The 22,853-nt window shown below is 38.4% G+C and overlaps 1 protein-coding gene and 1 long non-coding RNA gene across 3 annotated transcripts in view; one reads left to right on the top strand and one right to left on the bottom strand.

Annotated features, from left to right (window-relative positions):
- CFAP91 (cilia and flagella associated protein 91) overlaps nucleotides 1-22,853 on the bottom strand; it is a 60,452-nt gene that overhangs the window by 31,452 nt on the left and 6,147 nt on the right. The window contains exons 3-6 of the mRNA XM_088147514.1: nucleotides 22,361-22,518; nucleotides 11,297-11,380; nucleotides 10,596-10,652; nucleotides 5,210-5,391 (exon numbers count right to left, since the gene is read on the bottom strand). Coding sequence (XP_088003640.1) covers nucleotides 5,210-5,391; nucleotides 10,596-10,652; nucleotides 11,297-11,380; nucleotides 22,361-22,518 — 481 coding nt within the window. The remainder of the gene's footprint in view (nucleotides 1-5,209; nucleotides 5,392-10,595; nucleotides 10,653-11,296; nucleotides 11,381-22,360; nucleotides 22,519-22,853) is intronic.
- LOC148214839 (uncharacterized) lies at nucleotides 4,129-21,920 on the top strand. Of its 2 annotated transcripts, none has more exons than XR_015797365.1 (3): nucleotides 4,129-4,675; nucleotides 10,383-10,439; nucleotides 16,079-21,920. It is a non-coding gene; the product is annotated as an uncharacterized LOC148214839 (long non-coding RNA). The 2 variants fall into 2 exon arrangements; XR_015797364.1 differs by having other exon boundaries at nucleotides 16,082-21,920.

Here is a 22,853-nt window from a genome sequence, read left to right on the forward strand (position 1 = left end):
AAGAGTGTCATCATATCCCCTGAGTCATATTTTCTCAGCACTAAATCCACCCAGCTCTTTCAATCTTTCTTCACTGACCTGGCCTTTGATTGTGATTATTGCCCTGACCAATTTTTTTTCAGAATTGTGTAATGCCCAGAACTGGAAACGTTATTTGGATGATTGCTTGAAATCACATCAAACCACTGACTTAATATTTAGCTGGAGATCAACGACAATTCTAAGAACCTTTTCATACATATCATTACCAAGCAGTTTATACCTTTGCATTTATTTGTTCCATGTGGTAAACTTTGCCCACTTCTCTAACCAACTACATTTTGAATTTTGTTTTTTCTTCTAACGTAAAAGGCATACTATATTTTAGTGTCACCTGCAAATTTGGTAAGATTTTCTTCATTTCTTCATCCAAGCTACTTTTAATAAAATGTAGCATTTTTGTAGCGGAGCTCTGCACTTGGCTAGGCTGAAAAAAAAAGAGCTTGGCAGCACATTCACCAGTAGGGCTCCAGTAATCATAGTTAAAGAATTGCTGCAAGCCTGTTAATAGAAGCTGAGACTACTTTTATGACTCCGGGGAGCTGGAGCAGGTTCCAATTTTGTGATGGTACTAAGTCTTTTTTAAGAACTCAATCACTATATAGAATTTTCTAGCAGATTACATGGGCAAGCCATATATCCTGGAAATTAAGTGTACTGGAGAAAAGGAATTTTTTTATCCAGTTATTCAACTCAAGATATGAATAGTACAGGCTGCAGGAGGGGAATTATATTTCATTGCTGCTTCACTTTGCTCTATGCAAAATTTCTGAAGAGGAGTTGTGTACAACAATAATACTGTTCACAATAAGGTTATAATAACATCATTAAGTGAAATACGATCCCCTAATTTCTTTCTCCTATCCTTGCCTTCTTTTTGGAACTTGCTCTCTGAGATGCCATTTAGGTATGGTCCTCAGGCAGGAAAAGCCTCACTCCTTTATTTTAGAATTAATCTGAAATTTACAAACAGGGACTATCCAGAATAGCCAAAATCTATAACACTCTTCTATTGTTAGAGCTGAACCAGATGGAGAGTGGAAATTATTGCAGTTTAATTTTCTTCTATTTCCTGCTTGTAAATCAGAACACAGTAAATGGAATATCAAATAGCAGCTGTTAAGTCTCTAGATAATTGCATCACAATTGGGAGGACACTACAGTTTCATATTCCCTTATATTTCACCAGGAAGTATCACAATTGCCTGAAATAGGAACTTGCAGCACATGTACAGTATGCAATATCCCCTCTCCCTGCGAGTTATCACTAAAAAAATTCACAGAAGTGGGATGACGAAAACATGGAATTCTCTCATTCAGCGATGCACAGGGACTTGGGAAAGGGATGGTTGGGTTCTGGACTACTTCTCTTCTCTTAGTCAGCTGCTAACTGTTCAAATCTCTAACCAGACCCATCCATCAAGAGAGAACATGTTTCATTTTAGCTTCACTTGGTAGAAAAGCCATTCAGCACTCATGCTCCTGTCCTCTATTAAAGAATAGGTGAGAAAGAACATGAAGTCACAAACCCCTTAAACACTGCAGCCAAGATGATCTGAAAATCAGTAGGGACTGAAAGTGGAATGCAATCCTGCAATGAGTATGGCTTGGATGAACAAAGCTATTCTTAGCCAGCTATATACTCAGCTATAAATAGATAGAGGTGGAACTGGCTTGTGAGCAGGAAGTTAGCTGACTTGTTCTTTCACTTTTCTGTATGCAGAATTTCTTTAGTGGACCATGTAAGTACAGCAGTGCACCCGAAGTTGAATGTCCTGAATGAACAAAGCTATTTCCTCAGCCAGTTGACCATTTAGCTCAACTCCCAAAGACACAGTACTGTAGCATGACTGGTGTTTCATTTTCCTCTAAGCAGACCTTCTCTTGAAGAGCAAGCCAACATGCTAAGCTACAGTACTGTTATTAATTGAAATAAAGAGTTCCCTTGCATAGTCATAGGGTACTGAGAGATAAGAAAAATTTCCTGCCAAAATGGTATGCAGGAAAGTTGCCTATTCTGAGCTTCTTGAGAATTGTATTTTTTTTTCTACAATAGAGTTTCACTCTTCACTCATCAGCTTGGGAAGGAAAACAGACTGAAAAATTTTTGTCAGGAGACAAGTGGTACCTCTTTCTCCAAATTCTCAAAACAGAGCAACTGGCCCCACTACTCACCACTAGTAAGAGATTCAGAATGAAGGCAAAACAGTCTCATGGGACCTTCATGGAAAATTTATTCATTTATTTATTCCATTTATATAGCCACCCATCTCACATTTGTGATTCTGGGAGGCTTACAATTAAAATATAAACAATACCAAAAAATAAAAAAGTAAAACAGCCATACAAAACAATACAAACATTAAAAACAATTAAATGCCATACAGTAAAGTCATCAGGAGAGCACAAACATTCAAGAACAATACAGCCATTTTATGGGCTCCACACCACTCTCTGATCCCCAGGCCAGATGGCAAAGCCAGGTCTTCAGGCCCTTCTGGAAGACCAGCAAGGTCAGGGCCAGTCTGACCCCAGGAGGAATGGTGTTCCATAGGGTGGGTGCAGCAGCAGAAAAGGCCCTCCTCCTCCTGGGTCCCGCCAGATGACATTCGCTAGTGGATGGAACCCGTAACAAGCCTCTTCTGCTGGACGGCAGATGTCACTGGGGAAAGGCAGTCCCTCAAATAACCTGGCCCCATGCCATGTAGGTTGCTACCAGCACCCTGGATTGGACCTGGAAGCAAATTGGTAACCAATGTAGCTCATGGAGCAGAGGTGTAACGTGCAGATCTAGGTGCACACTTATCTGCCCACATTGCTGCATTTTGCACCAATTGAAGCTTCTGAATACTCTTCAAGGGTAGCTAGCCCCCTATACAGTGCATTACAGTAATCCAGGTGACCAGGGCATGAGTGACTGAGTGTAGAGCCTCCTGATCCAGGAATCCCCCACTCCTGCCCTGGGTCCTGGGTTGATGCCACACCCGAAACCTGGCTGGACACATTTCCAAAAGGGGTAGCCCCACCCCCCACCCCTGCTTCGGGATGGAGCCAGGTCTCAATAATATGCACCAGGGCCTCTGCAATCAAGTGGCAGAGAAGGGAGGGGGGCTTTATTGCAAGCCCACGTGGGTTCTGCAGCAACACCCAAAAGCCCGGGCCTCCAAGGACCTGCTAACCAGGTATGGGGTAGAGTACAGGGGGCTGGAACGCGAAATCGGAACCAAGGACCGAGAGCGCGTTCCGTGCAAGCGGCTCGCCCCGTCTCCCACCATACCTCCACATACCCGTCACCGCCGGAATATTTTGACAGTCCCAACCGCTCCCGGAAATCTCACCATCCTCCAACCCATACCGTCCAGCACTCAAGACAGGGGATCCCCACATCATCATACTCTAATTACCATACCAAAGGAGGGATGAATGAAGCCTCGGGCGCTTCAGCCTTCACTCTCGGCGCCACAAGGATTCCAACAAACCGCCTCCCTCTCCCTTCAGCAGCCAACAATCCACACAGCCCACACCACCTAGTCTTTCTCACTGGCAGGTCTGGCGAGCTCACCACCCATCCAAACAACCCCCCCCTCCCCACACACACACTATCCCCCACCCGGTCCTTACTCGGAGAAAGGGCAGCCACTCTTACACAAGGACAGGTAACCTCACATCCACCACTCCCCCACAGTTACAAGCCACTGGGTGATAAGCCTTGCAACAGCATCAAGGACCGCAAAATGGTCACCACGCTGTCCTTTTCCTGCGTAGGTGGGAAGACGAGATGTCCCCCAACCATTCACAGCGGGATCCACAGCAGCACTGAGGCAAAAAACTGCTGCCGCTAGCCCCCTACCAAGCAGCAGCCAAAAGAGCACACAGAGGCCTTCTGTCGTCCAAAACAAAGTCCGAATCAAACCCCTCCTTCTCAGGGCGCCGCGTCGTCGCGAGTCCTCAGCGTCACGCGCTGAAGCGCACGGCTGTCGCCGCAATTTGGTGACCCAACGCTGCAGCCTCTATCCGCGAGAGCCAAACGCCTCTGCTGCTGGCCGCCGAATAATCGGCGCCGCTCCAAACGCAGGGCCTCCTCCGCAAAGCGCCGGTAATGCCTCCAAAACAGCAGCTACGCGCCGGCCGTCGGAAACCGGCACGCACCTAATGCAATCCCGACACAGCTCCCACTCTTGATAACAGTCCATGGGAGACGAGGCAAGAACTGGTGTCCAGCACAGCTCTCTCCTTCCGCGGCCAACAGCCCAAGTCACAATCCAAGCCGTGCCAGTTTGGAAGCGAATTGTGAGGGTTGAATCTTCTCCACCAAAGAAGCCCAATGTAGGTCAGGTAGGCTCCGACACCAGCTGTCTCTGCACACCTCTCGCATAACTGCAACCATCTCTAACATACAAAAACAACCACCAAAAAGCAAGCCCATATTACCATTCATCCGCTTTCTGCCATCTTAAAAGAAAAAAGAAGAAGAAGAAATGGAGGAGAGTAGGGTTCAAGATTAGGCGTAAAACACAGACACAAGCTGGGAAAACCAGACAGTCTCTACCCTTAAGATGACTAAGTGTATGCACTGATGAAGATACTTAATTGTAGAACAGAGTTTTATACCTCAGATGACAGTATGCAAATTTTGGTAGGTAAAACTGATCTTGTGTGTGTACATGTACACAAAGACAAAAAATCAGAGTTTATGTGGGTGTAGGTTTGTGAGACTCCACAACAGATCAGCTATACAAGCATTTGGGAACTGTGCTTTTTCTTTCAGCCAGCAGTCTATTCAGACAGATGGATCAGCAGCAGAGACTACTTTTGTTTCTGCTGCAATGGTGTAGGATGCGATTCTTCTTAAAATCTCTACCTGCTTCCATAATTTTTCTATAATTTTACTACTCAGCTAGTAAATGGTAAATGAAAGGAGAATGATCAGCAGGATGGGAGACAGGCAAATAGGGATGGAGCTCATAACACATTAAATCAATCAACTTTGTAAGCAGCCTGGCATTGTTGGAATTGCTAAAAGTTTTAAGTGCTCTGGTAATAGATAACTGAGGGTGATTCTTCTTTGGAAGCCAAAGGTATGAAAGTCTGTGTCACATGGGAACATAACTACATTACAGAAAATAATTTACCTTGTGTCCCTCATATACTTATCATTTCTTGAACTCACCCCAAGTCAGCGTGGCAAGAGTTAACAATTCAGGTATTGAACCCGAAGGTGCTATGTATTCAGGGCTATAGGGATCTGTCTGAGCTTCACCATCCCGATAATCTGTCTGTGTTTCCACGGTTCGTGTAATGAGATAGGCTGGTTTGTCTCTGGATTTTGCTTGATGAGCCTGTAGGTCTGGCCTAAAAGGCAAAGAACCAAGCAATGACTTTCAAAAGTCCTCACATATTTAAAATAAGATTTCAATTATATCACATTATAATATGCTCTTATTATTATTCCACAATGCTTCCAGGGAGTTCAAAATGATGACATCCCACCCTTCCTAAACCACCTTAATCTTATTATTTCCTGATATAAATTACTTTTCCTTATTATTTTGCTGCCCCTGGATTCTGTCATTAACCTAACCTACTATATACACACCCACACACAAACACACATAGAATCATATACCAAATTCTCCCCATCCTCTACAAATTGCTTGAGTGTGTCAGTATGACTTTTGTCAAAAATAGGTCATTTAAGACACATCTCATCTTCTTTGCCAAGGTAACTACTTTAGTGGACAAGGGGTATGCTGGGGATATAATCTACCTCAATTTTAGCAAAGTTTTTGATAAGGTTCCATATAACATTCTCATTGACAAGCTGTTAAAGAGTGGTTTGAATGGGCGTTCACAACTGGCTGGCTGACCACACACAAAGAGTCAACACTGATGATTTTATGTTAACAATGAGCTACTAGGTTTGCAAGGATCTCTCTTAACGTGAATATTATTCAGTGTTTTCATTAATGACCTGGATAACAGGATTGATGAACTGCTTATCAAATTTGTAGAAGACACAAAATAGGGAGATCTTGCCAACACCCAGCATGACAAAAATGAGATTGTAGTCTAATCTGGAATAATTAGAAGACTGGGCTAAATGGACCAAAATCATCTTCTTCAACATGGAGAAGAATTTTGATGTGATTACTGACAACAAACTGAACATGAACCAGCAGTGTGAGAAGGGCTAACACAGTTTTGGGGTGAATTAGAAGAAGCACTATATCAGAAATGCATGAAGTCCTTATTCTCTGCTCTGCCTTGTGTACCATATTTCCTAAAAGATATTGACAAATTAGAACAGGTCCAGAGGAAAACAAAGATGATTTAGAGTCTTATTTCTTTACTCCATTACAGTTTTTTAAGTAAATGTATATAAAGTAAACTGCTGCATAAACTGGCCATTTCATAATACTATTACTTAGATCAACTGATAAAATTAAAAACTTAGTTTTAAATTTACCTTACTGACACCTGTTATTTGGACCATTTGATCCCATTGGTGCTTCTAACATTGCACACTGGTTAGAGGTTTTGAAGGAATCAACTTTTAAATCAGTAGCCTAATATTATAAGAAACTGAAGAAAATTGATGAAATACATTTCATTATTGATCTAACATTTGGAAAAATGAGCTTGAATGCCTGATCCATATAAATCAACAGAAGACTGCTAAGACTGGTTTGATTTTAAAACCAGGATAACAGAATAAAAATTGTTCTGTGTATACTGGACACCTTAGATAATGTTTAATAAGAATTAGAAGCAATCATCTTACTTGTTAGAAATGCTATTGGAATATTAACTCAAAATCTATTTAGCCACATTTCAAGCTAAAATCAATACGATTATTAAAAGGACTTTATACTGATGTGACTCTGGATATGAAACTTTTCTGTGGCTATGCACTACTGTATAGGCAAATTTGGGTTGGATGCTAAAACAAATTGCATTTTTACTCAGGTTCATTCATGTCCTTAGTAGAATTAGTAGGGCAATGGGTGCCTACACTTTTGAAAACACTACTTGAAAGATGGGATTTCACACATATAATGGCAAGGTGGAGGAACAGGAACAATAATCACCTCAGTTTTGTTACTGGAATCTCATGTGGCATGTAAGTTCAAAGCTGTATGAGAGTGGGTTATTAGGGATCATTGTTTGTCATGGATAGCCACCAGAATGGGTATGGGAGTGTATTTTCATGGAGGATCCCTTATTTCCCCTCTTGATGTGGATTCCTGACTCCATGGTTCCAGCTGTGCTGGAGGCAACAATGAATCTGAAAAATGTCTTATCAATTGGTTTAGCAATTGGTAGTAATCTTAGTGAGTCTGAGTTGATATTATATGTGATGGAGCCACAGCTGAAACCAGAGATGTTAAGGCTACTCTTGGAGCAATGCCTTTTTTAAAAAACATTGTTCTCAATGTCTTTTGTGACTTCTTTTCTGGTCTCAAAGGGAGGGAGGGTTCTGAAAGGCAACAAGGGAAGGATCACTGAGGGGCTTGGCCCTTTTTGTTACTGAATGTCACAGTGACTAGCTGTGATACTGAATGCTAGGTGGGAGTGAAGGAAAAAAGCAAAGGATGGAAGAGAAGCAAAGTGATAAAAAAAGACTCAGCTCCAAATACAAAGGCCCTTTTTGTTACTGAATGTCACAGTGACTAGCTGTGATACTGACAGCTAGGTGGGAGTGAAGGAAAAAAGCAAAGGATGGAAGAGAAGCAAAGTGATAAAAAAAGACTCAGCTCCAAATACAAGAATTCCCAAAGATGTGACTGCTGAGATGGGTGAAAAAGAACTTGGGGAGCGAGGGAGAGCTGCACCTTTTGGCATGTGATGAACATCAGCTATAGAAATCCTGATAATGATTCTGAACCCATGTGTGTGAAGCAGAGAGATCACAATTAAAGAATAATGAATAACTACAGGCTGACTAGTAATATTTCCTTGTTGGGTGAGTTGCTTTACAATGGTTGCAGGCCAGTTCCAGACACTTTGGGATGGAACTATTTTTCTAGGCAATTTCAAGGCTATTTTGTTACTTTGGCCCTGAGCAGGACTTACTGGCCTAAACAGCTCCTTCTTCCAGCTCTATGATTCTAAAAACCACATTGGTCATCCTGTTGAAACTCTTGGACCTTTCAGCTACTTTTGATACCATTATGATCACACTGGTTGGGAAATCAGGAAAAAAAAAACTGTAGTGGTTCTACTGCTATTTCACCAGCCATTTCTATGAGGTTGTAACTATGAAATTATAGCTTTGTTCTGTGGCAGGTACCATCATGTGAAAAAGTAAACCCCATGTAATTTGTTTTCTTTTTTAACATATGTGAACATATCAATATTTTATTTTCATTCAAAGAGTATATAAAGACAAAAGTGATGTAATTGAACAAAAAAAAACACCTATGACAAATTGCAATCATTCATTTAACAAAAAATTAATAGATACACCATTTCCTTCTGTGCAAAAAGTAAGGACACCCTTGGCTCTAATATCTGGTATTGTTCCCTGTGGCAGAAACAACCTCAAGTAGGCATTTCTTATAACCATCTCCCAGTCTCTGATGTCAACTAGGAGGAATTTTTTCCCACTCCTCCATGCAGAATTTTTTCAGCTGTGTGATGTTTGAGGGATTTCTTGCATGCACAGTCCATTTCAAATCACCCCACAGCATCTTGATGGAATTTAGTTCCAGGCTTTGAGCTGAGCATTCCAGAACCCACCCTCCCTCCCTCCCTCCCTCCCTCCCTCCCTCCCTCCCTCCCTTCCTTCCTTCCTTCCTTCCTTCCTTCCTTCCTTCCTTCCTTCCTTCCTTCCTTCCTTCCTTCCTTCCTTTCTTTCTCTCTCTTTTTCTCTTTTTCTTTCTTTCTTTCTTTCTTTCTTTCTTTCTTTCTTTCTTTCTTTCTTTCTTTCTTTCTTTCTTTCTTTCTTTCTTTCTTTCTTTCTTTCTTTCTTTCTTTCTTTCTTTCTTTCTTTCTTTCTTTCTTTCTTTCTTTCTTTCCCCAGCCATTCCTTGGTGGATTTACTGGAATGCTTAGAGTCATTGTCATGTTGCAAGGTCCACTTTCATTTGAGATTCAATCTTCTGACAGATGGTCTCATATTATCCTCAAGCACCCTGTGATACAATGAATCCATTGTGGATTCTATGATGGTTAGCTGCGCAGGCCCTGATGTAGCACAGGAGCCCCAAGCCATAACATTTCCACTACCATGGTTGGTATCAGGTTCTTCTGGTGAAATGCTGTATTTGGTTTTTACATGTCTTCTGGTAACTGTGGCCAAATAACTATCTTTGCTCCTTTCCTCAGAGCATATTACTCCAGAAGTCCTGGTTTTTGCCTAGGTGTTCACAAGCAAAGTTTAGTTATGCCCTGGTGTTCTTTCTGGACAGCAAACATTTCTTCCTGGCACAGTTCCCATGTAGATCTAATTTGTGCAGCTTCTTTCTAATGGTAGACTCATGCACTTTGACATCAGTAGTGGCAAGAGCTACCTGTAGGTCACGTAATGAAATTCTGGGGTACCTAGAGACTTCTGTCAGCATCTTGCATTCTGCTCTGGGGCTGAACATGCTGGGACAGCCTGGCCTGGGCAAGTTGGCAGTTGTTTGAAATCTTCTCCACTTGTACATGATCTTCGAGATAGCAGAATGATTGAATTGTTTGGCAATCTTTTTAAATCTCTTCTCAGACTCACAGGCATCTCTATCCTGGTTTCTGAAGGCCCCAGAGAGCTTTTTCAGTCTAGGCATGGTAAATCCACACCCCTCAACAACAAAGAGCAAATCAAACTAAACATCTGAGGTTTCAATAAGACAGGTTCCTCCCAGATCCTCTCTAATGATGTTCTAATCATCTGCACCTGATCTGATACACCTGATTCTAATTTTAGGTATCTATGGTAGTGATAAAAGTAGGGGTATACTTACTTTTTTACATATGAAATTTGCATTTATGTTTATTTAAAATTACACAATGGACTACAAAATGTAAATGGCACACAATATTTGTTATATTATATCCCCTTTGTTTATCAGTGTTGTTGAAATGAAGATCAAATATCTGTATGTTGAAATATGTTGAAAAAGTCAAAAATTTCATTGGGGTGTACTTACTTTTCACATGACTGTACATTATACAGATTCCTTGGGCTTTAGTTTTATCCTAGGTATTATTTAACATCTACATGAAACCTTTAGGGAAGAACTTTATATCTGCAATTTGGGGAAAAAAATAGGTATAATCTGACTGAATATGAGCATGATACCCATATGTGGAAGGAATGTCATAAAGATAATGCAATTCTACTTTTCTCTCCTACCCAGGGCATAGAGACATATAAATACATGTGCAGTTCACAGGAGCATCCCAGGGATTGGAAGGTCTGTGTGTGCCTCCCTATGCTTAACAATCTTTTGTATTAGACTGTTTCTATGGTTTTCAATTTTGCTTTGTTATTAGAAAAACTAATCTCTTGATATATTAAATAACTTTTCATTTAGTGATCAAATATTAGAGCTAATACTGTTTATACTTACTTTGATATTGCATAAACAACATTCAGTGGAATTGGCTTATGAAATGGGATGAAAGGTCTAAAAATAAAAACAAAATTAAGAATAAGCCAATGAAACAAACAAACAGAATATTTCTTCACTTATAACTTCTAGGTCTGTTAGGTTCACCAGCAACTACATATTACTTAGTTGACTATTTTTCAATAACGAACTGGTTTTAACCTGACTGTGAATATTTTAATTCTTGTTTATATACTCTGTAAGCTGCTGAGAGTTGCTTGATTGTGGCCCGTTAAAAGTTTGCTTAATAAATAAATAAGTAATAACTAGCCTCCTTCAGCTATTACAGAAATATATTTTCTCATTCTCATATTTCATTTCAAACATATGTTACTAAGTTTTTATGGATACATATAACCCTGTTCCATTCTGCAAAATTTCTGACTTATTAACAGTTGAAAAACTATTTATTAAAATAATGAAAACAATTAGTATTGTCCCTTACAACAGACATGGGCATCTTGTAAACTATACCATGTCAGATTTACCTTTAACCAAGGCATCTAATCCAGACACTCCTGAAGCTATAAGTATTTTATTTTTGTGTGTGTGTGTGTGTGTGGGGGGGTTATTTGGAATTATGAAAGAATCTTCATTTCCAAAGTATTTTGGCAATAGTTGTGAAGTTGGTCATTAAAATTTTAGTTTTGTTTGTTCCCCACCGTTCAAAATACTTCCAGCGATTCCTTCCACTAACTTCAGGATCTTCATATTCAATTCTGGGCACCTGAAGTGAAGGTTGAGTTCTATGAAAAAAATGATATATACAAATTATTAGTGGATCTGACATTTTGGAGAGGTATAACATTCTAAACTGTTAGGATGCTTGTTTTTAAAAGTTAGCAGGGATTCAATAGATAACTACAAACAGCATCCTGAAGTGAGAAGCATGAAGCTTTTTCAAACTGTATTTCTTATGTACTGAGACCTTCTTTGCTGGGCCACATTTACATGGCTTTCTCCAACTGCTCCTGCTTTTCATGCTTTAACAGTTGCTCATTCTCAGAGACTGTATTTCTGAGAGCGAGTTTGAACTTCATGGTTGTAATATTTTATCTAATCTTTGAATTTCCCCCCGCTTTCTGTTCTTTCCAACCTAACCAAATATTGGAAAGGACAAAAACAGTAGAGCAAAAAATTAAGAACATCCGGAGTTCCTGTAGATTCCTTATTAGCTTTGGTCTTCGTTCAGGCCAGACAGCTGGTGTTGCAAAGATTGGGTAACATCAAATACCTGTCTGAAGTCAGCTCACTCTCTCAGAGTTCCAGAAGTATTATTTATTGATTTATTTATTTTCTCCCCCGCCCATCTCCCCCCAATGGGGGATTCTGGGCGACTCACACAAAACATTAACACCATAAATATATATAAATACATAAAACACCAAATTTAAAAAACATTACTAAAAAAGGAAAAGGAGAGTCCAAGAAGATGAAGAATCTGGGGCTGAAGACAGCAGGCCTCTATGGGGCTAGCCATCCCCACGCTTGAAGTATTCCCTCCCCACCCCAGGCCAAGTGACAGAACCAGGTCTCCAGAGCCCTTCAGAAGGCCAGGAGTGAGGGGGCCAATCACACCTCCAGGGGCAGAATGTTCCAAAGAGCGGGGGCTACCGCAGAGAAGACCCGCTTTCTGGACCCCGCTAATTGGAGTTCTTTTACTGAGGGGGTCCAAAGCATGCCCTCTCTGTGTGATCGGGTGGGACAGGTTGAACTCATGGGGGAGAGGCGGTCCCTCAGGTAACCTGGTCCCATGCCATGTAGGCCTTTAAAGGTCCAACACCTTGAATTGGACCCAGAAGCAAACTGGCACCCAATGCAGCTTGCGGAGCAGTGGTGTTACATGGGCCCTTCTTGGGGCTCCAAAAATAGCCCGTGCAGCTGCATTCTGGACCAGCTGTAGCTTCCGGATACTCTTCAAGGGTAGCCCCATTTAGAGCACATTGCAGTAGTCTATCTGGCAGATAACAAGGGGATGAGTTCAAAGGGCATCCTGATCCAGGTATGCTAGACACAAGCTACTGGGACCCTGCAAAGTATTTGTTCACCTCACCATTTACTTCCTCTAACTGGAGAAAAGGATTTTCAGGGACAACATCCTTCCATCTGTGTTATTATCTGGAAGATTCCCCTAGCTCAGCACACTTGCCCTTGTGACTCCAGGGAAATTGAGACAATTCAACTTGTGCATTGCAACAACACAACATAAACTCCATCCTTTTATCTAATTATGTAGAAGATGGAGCTTGCATTGTGATATCAGCTCTGTGCTTCCCAGTGCACACATACATTCAGTGTTAGGCAAAAGTAGAAACACACACAGGTATACACATTTGTTAGTTACAGAGAAGAAAATACAGATGCCTACTATGCACACTGCAGTAAAGGGGTTGAAAAGAATTCTGGAAGCCATGCTTTGCGTGCTTTTCCTAATTTGCTGAAATAGTTTACCCAATGAAGAATTTTAGACAACTTGAGCATTAACAGATTCTTATGTGTCATTCTTGTTTCTCTTAGTAAAGGATTCGTTTCCTTTTTTATTTTTAACTTTTGGAGAGTAATCTTTCTGCACTGAGAATAGGTATACAATTGTTTTGATCCAAGTACGGCCCTCTTAAACATTAGATCTCCAACTCTAATCGAGTAGTCATGATTGGAAATAACAATGTCATTCACTAATTTCAGCTGATTTGCTTGCTAGTCTCTTTCCTCCCTAAGTTGGCGTTTGCAACAGTCATTTGCACTCTGGTTACCTTTACTTTTGGTGCTCACTAAATACCCTGTGGTACTGTTCTTGAGAACCATTCAGGAACTCCAGAAAACTACAGACAAGTTGCCAGCTGAAGTTGGCACTCAAAGCATGTAACTAATCACCTTATGCTGATTAACAAACCTTAGGCTATTTATTTCTCAATTTAATTTTGGATGTAGATTCAAAATTTAAAGCTTTAAATAGCTTGAGACAATGTTTAAATATAAATTTTATTTCAGTCTTTGATTACTGTAAACTATTTAATATGCAAGTGAGCCAATTATTAAAATAACATGGGCTTCAATACTGTTACCCATAATCAAGGCAAGGCTGAAATCAATGGGAGTGTCATAAGGGCTTCCTTTGTGTTCACTGGATTTGATAAAAGATACAGTGCAACTACTTTTTCCCTCCCCTTCCTCCATTTATTAAGAAAACACATTAAAGCAAGCAGGTTTAGTTAGTTTTGTTTTTCCAGCCAGTCTTTGCAAGAAGAATGTATTATTAAATAATTGTATTTCAATTATCAATCTCCTTTCTTGAAAACACTGCCTGCTTTTTTAAATGGTACTGCAGAAAGAACACTTTTTTCTGTAGTCCAGAACACACCCTAACTGTTCTACGATTGCATGTTTTCAAACTATAATGTTGATCTAACCCGCATGGATACATGGCTAATTCTAATCATCCTTACTACATCCTCCTTTAAGAGATAAGGAAAGGGCTAAAGATATGCTAGCCAGAATCCTTTCTCTCTTAAACTAGTATAGGCTTCCTCCCTCTGCTCTCACTGATAGAATGTTTCAAAACCTAAGGAATCATTTACATTGAATAGAAAAATTTGAATGGCACTTCCTCCTTTTTATCTTTGGCACACTTCACTCCTCCACTTCACTTGTCTTCCACTGTCCCAGGAACCAAACAAAATAATGTAACCCTGCTTGGTCCATTTTAGGTTAACCAATGAGCCACCATTGCTCTTTACTGAAACAGGATAAAACTGTTTAGATCCATCTCAGCTATTACACTTCCACCATTCCAGTTCTTCCTACCAATTCTCTTTCCCAGAGTTCCTCCAGTAATTTAAAACTATACCTCAAATGGCACCCCAACATTTCAATAGCTTCTCCTTCACCTAAGGAGGCATCATGTGACTGGTTTTGCTGGGTTCCAGGACTGGACAGCTCCTAAAGTTAATGTCCTGTATATATTATAGCGCATTAGCTTGATATCTAAAGCACAAAGATCCATGAGTTCAATTCCTGGTGAAGGGTTTTAACCACAGGTAGTCCTCGCTTAATGACTGCCCTGTTTAGAGACTGTTCGAAGTTATGACGGTGCTGAAAAAGTAGCTTTACAACTGGTCCTCACACTTACATTGGTTGTGACATCCCCGTGGTCACGTGATCATGATTCAGGTGCTTCGCAACCAGCAAGCATTTACAACTGTTGCAGTGTTCTGTGTTCATGTGACCGCCATTTGTGCACTTCACAGCTGGCTTCTGAGAAGCAAAGTCAATGGAGAAGCTGGCAGTAAAATCACGCTGCAGTCACGTGATGTCTCACTTAACAACTCTGGGTGATTTGCTTAACAACAGTGGCAAAGGTGAGGTCCTAAGTCTATCATGGTCAATGATGTCTTGCTTAACAGTTGCACTGCTTAGTGATGGAATTGCCAGTCTCAATTGCGGCCATTAAGCAAGGACTACCTCATATGGCTATCCATATCTGAGGAGTCAGTAAGGACAAAATTGATCACTTGGTATCTCCTGGTGGTCAACACAGCTGAAAATATCACACAGGATATACACTGTGTAAAAACAGAGAAATCCCCCCCTCCCAGAGGGGTATGGATGTCATGTAGAACTTCATACATGGGACACAACATAATGTAACATCTGTATTTCTCTGCTGTAAGAGTATAAGGGAAGATGGACTGTATATACCATTCTGATATCTTCCTACAAAAAAATAAACTAGCTTCCAATCTCAGCTTCTCTCATCAGCTAGCTGGCATAAAGTGCTTGCTTGGGTATCTGTGTAGTTATATAAATAGTCAGCAGCAAGTCATGGAAAAACACAGGCTGTCACACAGATTTAACTGGACTACAGAGCCATGGATGTGAGATCTTGCATAGCTCAAAATGTCTATAGGATTACTGTTTTGCTGCAAGAATCGGTGAACAGCCAAAGCCAAAGTTTTCTCAGAACAGTTTGAATCTCCTCCTCAGATGTAAATCCTGCTAACTCATTTGAGATGATTCAGAATTTACAACTTAAAAAAAAAGTAAGAAACTTTTACAAAATGAGATCTTGTGAGGATATCAAGAAATAAAGACAATTTGACATGGCCAGCTGTAGTCCTTACACTGTTCTAACACCCAGCAAAGCTTGTGAGGAAATCTTCCCTCACACATTTTGCTTACAGTTGCTCAGATCCTTGGATTTCAGACAGAATGGATATAGGACTAGCAGAGATAAAGTACCAGCAGAGTTGATACATGCTAAATAGTAAACAGGGCATAAAACAAAGTGAGAATCTGAATTCCACCATGGCCATTATGTGGATATCTATTATATACTCAAGAACATGAAGAACAATTGAACACATTACCTGAAGTACAGTTAGTTATGATTCAGTGTTTGGGAAAGTTAAATTTACAGGTGCCAATATCTGTGTCTTTTCAACCAGCAGCTACTTAGCCCACATACTGGGAAATCTTCTGAGGAACCTCATCAGGAACCTCACCTTTCCTTGTGGATAGTACAGCAGGATTCAGCTCCTATTTCTACATATTCTCGGATATCTCTGCTTGCTATACTGGTCTGTGTGTGGAAAGTATGATGACTGTGTCATTACCAATGATAAATTTTATTACCTCCCAAATGTGAATGTGCCATTCAATGAAGGTAAGTGAAGGTAAGGCACACTCAACTCAGGGGAAAAAAAGCATCACCATCAGAATACAATATTGCTAGAGATGCAGTAGGTCAAGTAGTTGAAAAAATAAACCCACAAGAAGGAATGGGCTTATATACCTAAAAAAAGGGGGAGGGGTGGAATTAAGCAAAAAGTTGTTTAAACTCATAAAAACCATATCTTACAGATTCTTACTGATTCAAGAATTTTTTTATGAAGAGCAAATGGTTATCTATGTTGAATTGCTCAAGTGACAACCTGTGCCACCTGGGTGAAACATACATCCATTGTATGTTTATTTTTAAAATAAGCATAATGCTACCTTTTTTAATTCACCAATCCAAGATTCATGCATACCTGCCTCATGGTCTCTGATATGCAAGTTGTCCTCTGTGCATCACTGCTACGAGGTCTTCCAGTAGAACATAAGATTATTGTTTTCATTACTGCATGAAAATAACTTGAAAGTACCTTTTCTTGTCAATTTCACAGAAAGGGTAGATTTTAAGGACCTATGACCACCTCCTCTTCAGGGTCTCAGAATAGACACAACTAATGGCCAAATGATATTCTGATAAATTTGTTTTACTAATTATGATCCTCTTGATATTGGTTAAAAAAACTTTAGCACTAAGGGATCCTAAGTCTTCTAACTAAAAAAAGAGGTATTTCTATTCCATCTCCCTCTGATCTAATTCTTATAAGTTCTTCATGTTCAATGTGGGAATTTATATAAACAAAAATCTGTGATGCCACTGTATAGGGCCTCCACAGCTTGAATGTATGAATTTACTCTAAATTAATAAATCAGAATTCCTCACCAAACATTTGACCATTACTGTATATCTTGGCTGTGTCCATTCTCATACTCTAATAAGCTGAACATATACTTCCTGAGGGAGCTCCTGTGTCTCAGCCACCTCTTCTGGAACATCAGGAACACTTTGGCACTACTAGCTCTGAATCTGCAGGTCTTATCTGGGAATATCACAGATAACCTCTGGCTCTGCATGAAGAACATTAGGAAGAAATTGTTTCTTATGCCACTTCATTTACCCTTTCTGTTTTTTAAAGTTACGCCCAACTTGCTTACCTGGGGGTTGCATAAAGAATTGTACCAAATGGGTTCTGGGCAGAAGGTCCATAAAAGGCAAAACAAAATGGTACTTGAAGGGCCACCCAAAATAGCTACCCTGTTGGGAAACCTCTAAAAGGAACTACACAAATTGACTGCCCTCTTGTGGGGGAGGACTAGTGGTGGGACAGTTTTCATGACGTTATCAGTTTGATATCTTGTTACACATCTCATTCTCATGCCAACTGCAAGCATGCTTTTGATTTTAAAAACTTATTTTATTACATTCCATTCTTCAGTATATTTCATGTCATTGTTATTTCCCACTTATTTATATGTGTATAAATTGTACACTTCAGCAAGTTACAAAATAAGGAACACAGATCACATTGAAAGCATAATAAAAGAACCTTCTTTCAATAATACAGTAGAGACAACTGAATTAGAAAAGAGTCTTGGCAAAGTGAAGCAATTTCAGATTATGCAATTTTAAAAATCAGCAGTAAATCACCAAATTTAGTGACAAGCCGGATCACATTCTACCTTTGCCCACCCAATCCAAACCCTCAGCATTTCAGCAGCCTTTTTATGCACATCTTCTTGTTTATAGTGTTTTTTCTGAGACAAAGCTATCAGAAATACAAATACAAATCAAATCAGTTTATTACAGCCAGAAGACCAGATACAGTAAAATATCTAATAGAACTGTTACATACATCTATATATGTAACAGAAAAACAGTGAGTATAATAGAATCTAAAAATAAATAAGAACATATAAAATAAAATACAAATAGTATTATAAAAAGCGATGAATAAATGAATATCCAAATTTAATTGATGATGCAACATATTGTACAGATGGTAGCACAAAGCTGGGCGACTTGGGAGGATATTTTTGAGTCCTTGTCTGAAAGAAGTAACAGTAAATAGAAATCACATTCCCAGCCCAGAATTTTTTTCAAGATTGGATAAATGAAGGTCTGTCTAGACTAGAGTCCTTATATAGGGAGCAGCATAGTAGCATATGGCTTAGAGTTTCTATTGAGCCATCATCACATGGACATAACCAGAGAGACATAGGAGTACCCTTAAAATGTCCAAAAAGGACTGCTGAAGTCAATGCTTACAGCCTGGCTAAAGTGAAAGCCTTACAAAATTTCAAAATTGTGATGATTAAATACAGGTAATCCTTGTTTACCGACCACTCCTTCAGCGACTAACTCCTTTCACACCAGTCTGATGATATATTTGAGCTTTCTACCACAACTCTGTATTCTTTTTCTAGTCAATCATCTTTATTTTACTCAGTATCTGCACATATGTAGTTTTTTGGGAGGGGTTTGCCCCATGAACCTAACTTTGCATTTGAACATATTGCACTGCATTTGCCATTTTAATAGCATTTTCACATCTTTAAATGTGAAAGCCCTTGGAATACATTTGTGTTGATTCTGCTGATGATTTTCTCTTTAGGTGAGAGTATGGATTTTTAATTGTTTTTAAAATTCTTATTATATTGTTTGTGCTTTTTTTTTTCTACTCTTTCCTCTTGCATTTGGTTCATATTTTAATTTGCTTTTTGTTGTAAATATATTGTTAATTACCTTAGGTTCTCTAATAAAATAAGTTACAACAAATACACATTTAATCTGCAACCTGATTTATAAAATCAATGAACTCAAGTTTTGAAGAACACTAAGTATGTCCTGTGACTTAAAGTTGAAATTAATCCATTAAAAGATTGTTTTGACACCATCTAGAATGTTTTTTAAAGGATGGACTAATGATTATTTATGTTGGCACTGCAAGAAATTTGAGGGCATTTTAACTCATACGTTATGGTCATGCCCTTTCTTACGCCCCTTTTGCAGTAATGTTATACAATACATTGACAGAATTATTGAGAAAACTCTGCTTATTAAAGACATGTATATACCAACTATTTGGAATTTAACATGCTCAGAACAAAGATGGGTTCTTCACACTCTAGCAATAGCAAAAAAGAATAATCCTTAGGAAATGGAAAAATACTATAATTCCAGTTATAAAAGATTGGCTTTCAGAAAGGCTTAGCAATTTTTGAGAAAATTATATATTTGGTTAATCAGAAAATGTCACTTTATCTTTCCCTTTGGAAAAATTCTTGCACAGGCTTGGTCAGTATGAAAGCTTTTTTTTTTTTTTTTAAGATTTACAAGATCAGGTGAAGTCAGGACATAGTTGTAATCACAGTTTTGTTCTTTTCATGTTTTCATGAAAACATATTTTTCATGAAAACATATATTGCTCATGAAAACATATTTTCATATTTTTTGGTGGTATTGCTGTATAAGGTTTTTCTTTCCTTGAGTATTTGCATGGGGTAAATAGTTCATTTTTATTTTATCTTACATAATGTTATGTTTCTTTGTCTGAAAATGGATTGGTAAAAACTATAAAAAATAAAACTTTGATGAGAAAAAAATTGTGCTTCATTTTATTTATAAACAAAATATAAATAATAAATGTATTGTTTAGTTATATATAATGCACACACACATATTATATGCTAATATGCATATTATGCATAAATAAATATTAGGCTATATCATATAGCAAAATACACTGATAAACTTCATGCAAGAAAAGCGTGGTCTAGTATTACTTTAGCTTTAAAACTAAAGAACTGTTTAGAAATGGTTATATCTCCATTTCATCTAAATAAGCATCTGAAAGCCTTGATGGATTTTGTGTTTATGTTCAGGAAATGAGTGATCTGATCTTTAAAAAGAATGAAATGAGTCTGATGTTCCCTAAAGCAAATGGTGGTGAACCTTTGTGGCCACTTTTAAGCAGGAATAAGAATGGAGATGCCAGAAGGAAGGTATCAGTAGTATTATACAATACTCGCTACAATACCAATTGCAATGAAATTATTTCTGGTACTTGTATTAACTTATATCAGATACCTGCATTAAACCTGAGAAGTCCTAAACTGCCTGTTGAAAAAATGTGAGAAAAGCAATATTGGCAATCTAAAAACACTAAAACAAGGATGTATAGTGACAAGGCTGCATCCCTGGGTCAAAGCTTAGAGGTGCCAACCTTGTCTTGCAGAAGCCCTTTGGATATATTGACCCTAGCCTTGTCTTCCTGGCAATTAGTGCCACCGCCCCATCTTCTAGGAAGATGTCCTTAACTGGCATCTGCCCCACTCAACATTGGCATGTGAAATAGACAAGGGAAAAAATATGGCAAAAATGAGACAAATTCTTTAATCACTTTCTGACTCTGTAGCATAAAGCTTGTGATCAGAAAATCTGATTAGTTTCACAAATTAGTTTTTTAAAAAAATAATACATGCATTCCTTCTTAGTTTTAAATGGTTACATGTAAAACATATTCTCTTTATCTCCTTTGCCATTTAGAGATCTAAATCACCAACTGCAACTGCAATTATCTCCCATAGTAAAAATACACGGGAAAAGTTAAAACTGAGTAGATCATATTTGTCTAATACCTATGACGCTCAATCACTGAGCTTACATAGAAAACATAAACATCAAACAATTAATATCTTTATTATCACATAAACATCAAAGTCAATTTTAAAAATCTAATCACAGATTGGATTATATTACTTATTTCATGATTTGGGAAGTATCTGTTAATCATGGAAATACTGGATTGCATTACAACAACATGCTTTCCATGGAGCCAAATTTCTTGAGTGTCTAAAAACTGGACTGCTATTAAAATCTTAGGCATACAGAGCATATTTTTTAAAGTTTTTTTGATAACCTAGTAAGAGCTCTTCCGCAAAGTAAGTTACTGAGGCACAGAAATTCTCTGTCAACCCAAAATATATACATCAACCAGATGATGCAGCCTTCAACTGATTCCTAACCCATAGTTAAAGTGTTACTGTTTTATTTCTTCTGACACCTGAAAAACATCTTTTGAATTATTGTTATATCTGGTGTGTTGTTTGCTAGATGCTGAACAGTTTGTGTGCAAACATTCCATAAATGTTCTAACATCATTCTAAATAACACTTTCACTTTTGCAATCATATATTTGGGAAACTTGGAAATTAGAATTTTGCACAGATGCCAATGGATCATAATGACTATTCTGTCATGAAGTTCTTTATAGTCAATCTAAGCATTTTTGTTGCATCCATTTGTTTCAAAAAGTCTGCACTTGCTGGTGTTTGATATGCTTTGAATTCTTGATTTCATCATGTTTGTTTGTAATGCTTGGTCTTAAGCTGCAAAAATTAAACCTCCGGTCATTGGTTTGTATTTGCTTGCAGTGACATCCTTGTCTCTGTCTTTTATTATTAAAAATGTTGTACCAGTTATCAATTCTTCACATTTTTGTAATATTTCATTAAACTGAGTAGCCAGTCTTTCATCGAGAGTTCTAAGATGTTTAAGCCTCATTTTTCTTGGTGCACACCAGTTCTTAAACTTCTTTGCTTGCTTTTTAATAATTTCTGATGTCACGACTGAGCCAATGTCCTCAATCTCTTTGGGTGACTATGTAAATATACAGTTTCCTTATTAGCTTCCCTAGAAGTAAATGCATGCATTGGGACATCAGGGAGTTCCTCAATTTTGGATCAATTAAGATCTAAGCTTCACTAAGATGGACTGGATAAAACATGTATTATTATTATTTTCAATTTATTATCCTCCTTTTCTAACCAGAGGCACAATGAAACACAAAAAGTACTGAACTTGGACACACCTCAGGATGCTAATAGTAAGACAGACTAATCATTCTTAAAACATCTGTTTTTTCAGCCATTATATCAGGAATGTGTAAAAATGGAAGACACTGTTGCCAAAAAAGCCTAATTTGTTAGCAAATTGTGATATTTTATTGTACTAGAGGTATCTTGAATCACTGTCTAGGAAAACCTACCTTAGAACATCTGCAGATGAATAATTGTTTGACTTTTTCAAAAAAATTATAAAATATAAGGACACTTACCCCACAAGCTTCTGAAAAGTCTCAAAGCGTTGCTGTGCCCTTCCTTTCCATCTTCGTTCAATGAATGGAGGAACAGGATTTTTTTCTTCTAATTGCACAAAGTGCGATGGATAGTGAATCAAATTACTAAACATGGCTTTAAATTCTGGTATTCTCCTCTTTTTATATGAAAAAAGACAGAAATGCAACATGTATGTTATTATATAATATCTAAGTCAGGCCTAATATTTATATGCAAATATAATTCTACTTATGATAATGGTCAAACTTTTAAATAATATACATGTTTTAAGTCATTTACATGAAGAAAATATTAAGACTTGGTTTTCTCTTTTTGTGGGTTTTTTTTTTTGGATTTTATTTACCCTTAGATCATTCAAATAGCTAAAATGTTCAACTGCCAAGACAGGATTTGCCAGACTTCCCAGACAGAAAACTGCTTGTGAAACATAATTTTCTCTTTAGTAAAACATTACAAGTAAACTAAAACCAT

The sequence above is a fragment of the Python bivittatus genome, unplaced genomic scaffold, assembly GCF_059951505.1.
Source record: "Python bivittatus isolate LINGU-HERP-01145 unplaced genomic scaffold, Pbiv_v1 ctg000520_np1212, whole genome shotgun sequence".
Classification (NCBI taxonomy): domain Eukaryota; kingdom Metazoa; phylum Chordata; class Lepidosauria; order Squamata; family Pythonidae; genus Python; species Python bivittatus.